This window comes from Hydra vulgaris, chromosome 05 (assembly GCF_038396675.1).
Source record: "Hydra vulgaris chromosome 05, alternate assembly HydraT2T_AEP".
NCBI lineage: Eukaryota > Metazoa > Cnidaria > Hydrozoa > Anthoathecata > Hydridae > Hydra > Hydra vulgaris.
The window spans coordinates 940,188-949,560 of NC_088924.1; the positions used below are offsets into that span (position 1 = coordinate 940,188).

The 9,373-nt window shown below is 29.1% G+C and overlaps 1 protein-coding gene across 1 annotated transcript; it reads right to left on the minus strand.

Annotated features, from left to right (window-relative positions):
• Window positions 1-7,693: 7,693 nt before the first annotated feature.
• On the minus strand, window positions 7,694-8,990 carry LOC136080082 (uncharacterized). Its single transcript, XM_065796690.1, has 3 exons — window positions 8,557-8,990; window positions 8,243-8,468; window positions 7,694-8,179 (listed from the first exon to the last, which is right to left on the minus strand). Exons 1-3 carry the CDS (start codon window positions 8,988-8,990, stop codon window positions 7,694-7,696), a joined length of 1,146 nt encoding a protein of 381 aa, XP_065652762.1.
• Between the last annotated feature and the right edge of the window lie 383 nt (window positions 8,991-9,373).

The window sequence follows — 9,373 nt, forward strand, 5'->3', positions numbered from 1 at the left end:
ATTTCTCCATACCATCGACAATTTGAAACATCTATTACTTTTCAAACTTTACCTTCCAATTTGCCTGACGATATTTATAAATAAATTTCAGCAAATTTGAGTTTAATAGCAAAATACAACGCCGAAACATTTATTGAAATTTTGCTATATTTCGAACAAACCAAACCCATTTTTTCAAATACCATCAAAGTACCTCTTGTCACAACAAGTACTTTAGAAAGAGCTACTACACCGATTCATAAAACATGGTTAAATAGTGTCAAAGCTATATTACAAGGAAATAATCCAACATAATTAATATTTTATTTTACTTCGCTTAATGCTCAATTCATTTATCAAAAAAAGAGCGATGGTACGATTATACAATCTTGGACAAACAGTTTACCTTTAAAAAATATCATTTTAAAAATGTATCAACCTGTTGGAAACAATCCTATACCTTATACTTTACTTTTACAAAGAGATCAATACAGTTTAACTCAACAAATCAATCCCTTTGTTATGCAAGTGGATCAAAATATGACCAACACCATGTCAATCGATTTTAAAATTCAAAAAAAAAGACTCGCTTTCTTAAGATGCGCTCTTGTACAAATTAGTAATTTTAATAACACCGTTTCCAATTTTCCTACTACAACAGACGCTTACATTTTTATCAAATGCGATCAAGCTGTAAATTGTGGAATGTTTATGAACAAAATTTATGTTCCCGGTATTGTTGCTTTTTTCAATTTATTATACTACACCAATTCTACTCAAGTTACCACCAATATTGATTTTACAAAAAATCGTAATACTTCTATTCAAGGACAATTATCCACCTTTGATATCAACGATGTAGACAATTGGAAACAAACAAAATGGTCGTTTCTCAATTCAAAATCTGAACCGCTTACCTTTATTAATCTTAGTTCTACTATTTTTTTTAATCCTACTTTAAAGATTCAAATGGTACCGTTTTACAATTAACTAGTTTCATAAGTATAAAATAATGTCTTTTATTTTTTATTATGATTAAGAAAATATAAAAAGAAAAAAAAAGTTGTTATTTTTTCTCTCACTTACTCCTATTTACAAAAAATGAGTCTCTTTTGTGCCAAAGGAAGATATCATAAAAATTTAGTCAATTTAGAAGAAAAAATGATGCAAGAATCAAAAGTAAATCCTTAAGAACAATTCAGTCAAATTAAAAATCATATGCAACAATTACAAAATCAACTTACTTAATATTCTACTAAATCTGAATTGCAAACCATGAAATCCGAATTGGATGAAATTAAAAAAATCAAAAATAAAAAAGAAGAAATACCAGAAGAAAAATCGCCCAAGAATAGGAGAAAAAAGAAACAAATCAAATCCAAACCTAAAAAACGAAAATATTCAGAATCTGAAACCGAAAGTTCAGAAGAAGAAGAACTTGTTGAAAAAAAACCTAAAAGCAAATCAACTCCTTTACACATTTGTTCACAATGCTTTCAAGAAGTCAATGTCGTCGACAAAATAAACGGTTTATGTAGAAACTGTATTATTCAACAAAGAGCCGTTTTATCAAGTCCACTCATGCAGAATAACAACGAAAAAAAGAAAAAAAATTTGAATAAAAAAAGTTTAATTGACCTTGGTTACAATCGTGCTTTAAAAGACGTTAAAAATAAAAAAATACCATTTAAAAAAACCACTCCAGAATCAGAAGATGAATAAATAGAAAAAAAATGTTTTTCTTTTTTTTTAAAAAATGGGTTCGTTAGCTATATATATGAGAGGTGGTGACGGTAATCGCTATACACCCAATACAAACGGTCATGTTACTATTGAAGATGTTTTGGCACAAGCCGACCACAAAAATCGTTTATTGCAAGAAGCAACAAGTGGTAATATTAGCGCAGAATATAAAGCACTATTAAATGAAAAATATCCTGGTTATCAAACAGCTCAAGCTCAAGATGAAGTCATTGCTGTTAATAATCAAAAAATTTCTTACGATCTTACTTCTGATATGGCTAATTTAATTTCTTTTACCTCTATACTTAACGAATGGACATATCTACCAGATTATAATATAGATTTTGAATTATTTCTTTATAAAAATGTGAACACGCAAACGAGATTTACACCTGAAACAGACGATGACTTAGCAAAAAAAGTCTGTCTTTGCAACAACTTTATACATGCCTTATTTAAAACTTTCAAATTTTATCCCAATTATCAAAAAAATAATACTACTTGTGCAAACAGCGCTATCTTTAATCGTTTTTATGATCGTTTTAGAGCAATCCTGATTAAAAAAAGTTATATGAAAGCTTTTAGAGAAACGATGATTAATCCTAGTTTAGGTTTAACAGAAGACAGTGAAAATACTACAAACCCTATTAATTTTACTGAAACCAAAACGCTTATACAATCTGCATACCCCAATGGACTCATTCGTCCTCTCAACACAGCAAGCGGAGCTGCTCCTGCACCTGCTGGGTATCAAACAGCGCTAAGAGATAGATATAATGCTTTTATGATTGGAGATAAAGGTTGTAAATTTAGAGTACCTTTGAGTTTATTATGTGAAATTTTTCAAATGAAGGAATATTTTGGAAAAATTAAACAAATTAGATTGGAGTTTTATATTGAAAATGATATGAATCAATTATTACAATGGGTAAGACCTATTTCAGAGGCAGACGTAACAGCGCTTGCTAATGTAGGAGTGGCTTTAAAAAACCCAATGATTTATTGCAATACGTATAGACTCAAACCTAGTTTACCCTTGGAAAAATCTTTATATCTCAACAGTAAAAAAGACGAAATGTATACTTTACTACGTATTGCTCACTACGAACAAGTTGTCACCGATGTAGAAAATGTGGCAGAAGTCACTGTCAATTTGGGAAGTATAAAGACAGCAGACCTCACAGCATTATATTTTTCGTTCATTCAAAAAAAGAAAGCGATCATTTAAGCAAAGGTTGTTTTACACCGGTTGAAATGTCATGCAACATGATTAAAAAAATCACCCTTTATAATTACAGAAGAACATATGTTAATTCAGCAGGTGATACTACCGAATACGATTTAACAAAGCAAGACGATCAATGGATCATTTGGAGAAGTTATGCTTCCTGTTGTAAAGGAAATACACCTTCTACTTTTAATATTAACGATTTTGCAGATTTTTATAATGCTGATGATGATAGTTTATTGAGACATCCTAAATTATACTTTAGTACTAGTAATACTTCAGAACCTTTAGTCATTGATACCACCAGCGATTTTAATTTTATCAACGATAAACCTCCTGCTACCATTGCTGGAAATAATTTGTTTCAAATCAATGTTCAATTTACAGAACAATTTAAAGGAGTACTTGTTACGTATTTGCAATATCCAGCTCAAGTTGTAGAACTTGGATCAGGAGACGACACTGATCTCGGCTATATTCCTACCAAATTTAAATCGTCTTAATTTGTTATAAAAACATTTTTAATTTTATTAAATAAACCCTATTTGTATTTATTGTTTTATAAGTAAACGACTATTTATTTCTAAAAAAATCTTAAAAAACCATAAATCTTTTTCTTTTTTATTTGCCGTGTTCATGGCTCGCAGGCGTACAAGAAGAAGCGGACACCGTCGTCGTCATCATAAAACTCGTCATAATAGAGGGAAAGGAAAATTTTTTACCAAGGTGAAAAATTTTGCTAAACGGCTATTGAAATCAAACGTAGGAGGTTACGCTTTGAATTATCTTCAAAAGCAACGCAATGCGTAAAAAATGGTGTTGCACCGCTTGTAAAATAAAAGAAACTTCATGTAAAAAAAGAGGGAGTGGAAGAGTTTATTTACCTCCTTTAAAAGGTGCAGGTAGAAAGCGCTTAAGAAGACGAGGAGGAAATTTAGCAAGCACTTTAAGAAAATTTAAAGTTTACCCTTGGTATGTAGCTTAAAAGAAACAAATGCAAAAAACTAAATTTGATCATGTTAAAAAAACACGACTTTACAATATAAATTTACTTTAACCGTCCTCAAACATGTCGTAATGCATAGAAAAAGAGGAAGAGGAAAAGTTTATTTACCTCCGTTAAAAGGCGCAGGTAGAAAACGTTTAAGAAGACATTTAAGAAAAGGCATGCGTGGTAAATTTCTTCCATTGTTAGCTGCAGTTTTAGCACCCACTTTATTATCATCACTGATACCGCGATAAAAAATGTATAAAAAAAGACATAAAAAAAGACATTATAAAAAACATTATAAAAGTCATAAAACAAGACGAATGCGTGGAAAGTTTTTAGGACCTCTTTTAGGAATAATATCTAAAGTCGTTTTACCTTCCTTTACTAGCGCTCTTCTACCTACCATTGGTAAAGCTGTTTTGGGTGAAGCTATCTCTGGTGGAATTTCTTACGGAATCAATAGAATTGGAAAATAATATTTATAATATATATTATCTAAAAAAATTTTACACTTTGTTTTTTATTATTTTATTACAAATATAAAATCCCAACATTGTTCCAAGTAATATGAAAACTCCCAATAACGCTCCAAATAAATATCCTCCCACTACAATAAAAATAAACAAGCTCAAAAGTGTTAATATCGACGCTGTTTTTGCTTTATTAATACACTTCAAAATTTCGAATATAATTCCCATGCGAGTCGTGTGTGCCACCATTAACTATTGGAGGATCAGGTTTATAAGGTTGAACTACTGCTACTGTCGTTGGAGTTTGAAATTGTTGTAACGGTTTGTTTTTCGATTCCATTGAATATGACTATTTTTTATATTTTTTCAATCTTTATATACATTTGGTCACGCTTCAATAAATCATTTATTCATTGTCATTTTTAATATTTTCAATAGTAGAAACAATGGCATAAAGTACAATAGAAATATATAACCATATTCCAAAACGTAAAACAACGTTGGTAATCCTTCCACTATAATAACATAAAGAAAACATGCTAATGCAATAAAAGGAATATATATACAATCCATCACCAACGTAACATAATTAATACTCATTTTGGTCGGTTTGTTTTTCGATTCCATTCGTTATGAACCCATTTCATTTTTTTTCACTCTTTATATACTTTTTGTTGTTCATTAAAATTTTACATTTGCGCATGCGCGTGACGTCGTTTACCTTTTTTTACTCGGGGGTACTTGGACGTCATTGGGACCTTCTCTCGTCATTGAAACCTTTTTCACTCGTGACGTCATTGGGTCCCTTTTTTTACTCGGTTCCTTTTTTTTTTGTTCTCGGTTCTTTTTTCTACCTCGGTTTCTCGGTTTTTTTCACTGTCTCGCTTTTTTTTAAACCGGTTTCTTTAACTCGGACGGCGTCTTAGACAAGAATTGTAACATACACTATTGGTGGCGTCTTAGATCAGAATTGTAGTTTACATTATCATCAGATATCTCTATTGTTCTTCTCAAATTGTGTAATTTGATTTAACGATACTGGAAAATCTATTTTATCCCAGTTTATTTTTTCAGCTTGATTTTTAAGCTCTTTATCTACTCTTTTAGAATTTTCAGCTGTTGGATTTAATGCTCTTATGATGCACTACTTAAAACATTGATTATCTTCATTCTTTATATTAATTATTGCTTTTTTAAATTCTAAATTTTTATCCAGTGGAATATATGGTTTAGCTTTAATAGGATTATACTTAATTAAATTGGTATCCATCTTTTCAACAGAAACAAATCTCCAACCTGATCTTAACTGTTAAAAAGATGATAAGGGTTCTAAAATTTTCTGCTTTGATGTTTCATAAAACTCATCTAAATCTGTTGTTTCTAATACAACTTGATTATTCGTTATTAATGGAGCAGATGTGATTGTAGTTTCTCCTGTTTTAATATCAGTACGCTCCATTTCACATAACACGAGAACTATAAAAACCTTTGAATTTCTATTTTCGGTTAGTATTTTAATATTTTAATTGCACTTTTTTTAGCAGCATTCATGAAAGATATAGCATCATATCTTTTTATTCCTTTAACTGAAAATTGATTTGTTACATTCTTAACAGCTGATTGTGATAATTTAAATTCTATCGGATTTCTAATTTCAAATTTTTGATACAAATTCGAAACTGTAGATTTTAATTCATCAAATTTTTTATTCACAACACTTTTAATTAGTTCTGGAACATATGACACAGCCTAATCTGCAAGTTCTTTAATCTTTTTATTTATTTATTTTCTAATCTTTTCATTTCTTTCTTTTCCAATTTGGAAAATCTATTTTTTCCCAGTCTATTTTTTCAGCTTGATTTTTAAGCTCTTTATCTACTCTTTCAGAAATTTTAGCTGTTGGATTTAATGCTCTTGCAATGCACCACTTAAAACAGTGATTATCTTCATTCTTTATATTAATTATTGCTTTTTGAGTTTCTAAATTTTTATCAATTGGAATATATGATTTAGCTTTAATAGGATTATACTCAATAATATTTATATCCATATTTTCAGCAGAAACAAATCTCCAACCTGATCCTGCCTGTTGATATAATGATAATGATTCTAGTTTTCTGCTTTGATGTTTCATAAAAGTTGTGTGTACAACTTGATTACTCGTTCTAAATGGAGCAGATCTGATTATAGTTTCTCCTGTTTTAATATATCAGTACGCTCCATTTCTCAATATAGATAACTATATAAACCTTTGAATTTCTATTTTCGTTTAGTATTTTAATAGCGTTATTTTTAGCAGCATTTATGAAGGATAAAGCATCGTAACCTTTTATCCCATTAGCTGTAAATTGTTTTGTCACATTTTTAACAGATAATTTCTTTAATTTAAATTCTATTAGATTTCAAATTCTATATTTTTGATACAAATTTGAAACTGTAGATTTTAATTCATCAATCTTTTCATTAGCTGTTTTTTTAATTTTATCGGGAACATATGATAAAATCCAATCTGCAAGAGAATTAATCTTTTTATTTATTTCTTTTCTAATTTGTGTAATAGGTTGAAAAGGTGACGGAGTTAAAATTGTTGATGATATATCTGAAACAGGCTCATCAAGTAGATACTTCGTACCCATCTGTTCAACTGATTGCATCTGTGTGTGCGATAACGCTCTTATTAGATCATCTTTACTCATTTTAGAATAATTTTTCGCTCTTTAGCGATTTCTTTTAATTTTTTCACCGTTATTTTATTTTCCATTTTTATATAGCAAGATATATTTTTTTAATTTTCATTTTCTTTATATCATTTTTCAAAATATTTTTTCTTTTCAATATTTCATATGTAAAGTTTCATAATAAATTTTAATGCATCAATATTTCTATATATACTGTTTCTTCTCCTGTTTCCATGTTTCTTAATTTAATAGTGACTGGTTTTTTCTTAATTGTTTTTAATCTTTCATATTTTGGATCTATTTCTTTTTTTTCTTTTTTTACTGGATGTATTCTAGGTCTTCCAACTGATCTTTTCTCATCAACATCTTTTACTGGATGTATTCTAGGTCTTCCAACTGATCTTTTCTCAGTTACTTTTTTCACTTTAGCCATAATAGATTCTTTATCAACTAACCCATTTTCCATTGCAATCATTATCAATTTAGCGATATTGTCAGATGTTTTTGAAATGTTATTTTCTTCTAATAAACCATTTAAACTTTTCTTTGTATAATACATTTTTATTATATAAAGAAAAAAAATTTTAGTAATTTTCAAAAAAATTTAATTTTCAAAATTAATTCTATTACTATCTGTTTTAAGTTCTAATATATTATCAGATAATACAAGAGCACGTGCTTGAGTATTTGCTGGTACAACTGTATTAAATGTTGCTCTAATTTGTACTTGTGTAGTTGATAATTTTAATGTTTCTGATTTTTTACTAATATCAAAAACAAAGATTGGGTATAAATCTCTATAGTCAGAAAGACTTTTATTGCTGTTTGCGATCAATTTATTTATTTCATAAAATCTTTCTTTAAACATAGATGCTTCTCTATAAATTCTTGATATTTGCTGATTTGGAAATGACAAATTACAATCTTCAGCAGGATATCTGAGATTATTATTAAGCATAATAAACATATTTTTCAATTCACAATGATCAAATATTGAAGCATTGACAGTTTGGTCAACGTTAGCTCTATTTGTTTGAAATCCGACAATAACGTATCTCGGATTTTCAGGAGATGTCTGTGAGGGCAATTCCTAATTAAATGAAGTAGCTTGTTGAACAGTTGTAATATTACACTGACGCTTTCTAAAACTTACTGGAATGGTCACTTTATTTTTAATTTCATCAATAATTCTTTTTTTTCCTTCACCTGATGGTATCAAATTTGGCATAAGAAGTTGTATTTTATTAAGAATAACTTTTCCTGCAGCTGCACCAGCAAGCCTAAAAATTGCATTATCATCACTTTGTCTTCCAAGAGTTATGGTATGTTTAAGACCATAAATAACTTTGTCGTAATCATCACAGAATCCAAAAATGTGTCTTAAAGGTATGCAAAATGAAAATGTCCCTTTTGTAGTTGGTTTCTGAATTATGTATGCTTGTCTTGTTGCAAACCCTGTGTTATCACATAACATCAGCAAGTACTGATGTTGATGTACTATCTTTATACCACAATTGATTTAATCCTTGTGCTAATTGAAAGTCATTTGCATAATTAAGCATTCCTAACATTGTAGTTGCTTGACCTATGTTATAAACAGCTTCTATCTCTTTGTTTGATAATTGGTATGTTATTCGATTAAATAAATGCATAATGCCATTATTTGTAAGAACTGCATTAGCATAAGCTGTTCCATCAGCTTTAACAAGTTGCCCTTCAAATAAGAGATACGCTTTAGATGGAAGTGTTAACATATCTTGTTCATTAATGTTGATTTTTATTTCTCTAGGACTATTTAGATTTGTGCCATTAGTAGGTTCATATATATGTTCTTCATATCTTTCAATTCCATTATCTTTCTCTATCGGTTCTGTAAAATTAAATACTTCAGAAGTTGTCATTTTATTTTTTTATATACAATATTAAAAAAAAGTTTTTTGATTGACAATTCTTAAAAACGATATAAAAAAATATACGAAAGCTAAATTTACGCAAGTTGAAGGCCGCGTCCCATTTTAACTAGATCTTCTATTCTTACAGCATTTTTATTTGATACTTTCCATGGGCGACCTTTGCATGGAGCTTTTTATACTGATCTTATTGCAGACCCCATCATCAATTTATTTATATTTGTTATTACCTCTTCTTCATTATTTTTTCCATGCGAAGTAGGTCTTTCAGATTCTCTAAAACTTGAAATTAATTCATCAATTTTATTATTAACAGGTTGTGACGCTATTTTTGATGACGCTTTATCAATTAATTGTTTTCCTTTTTCAACTGT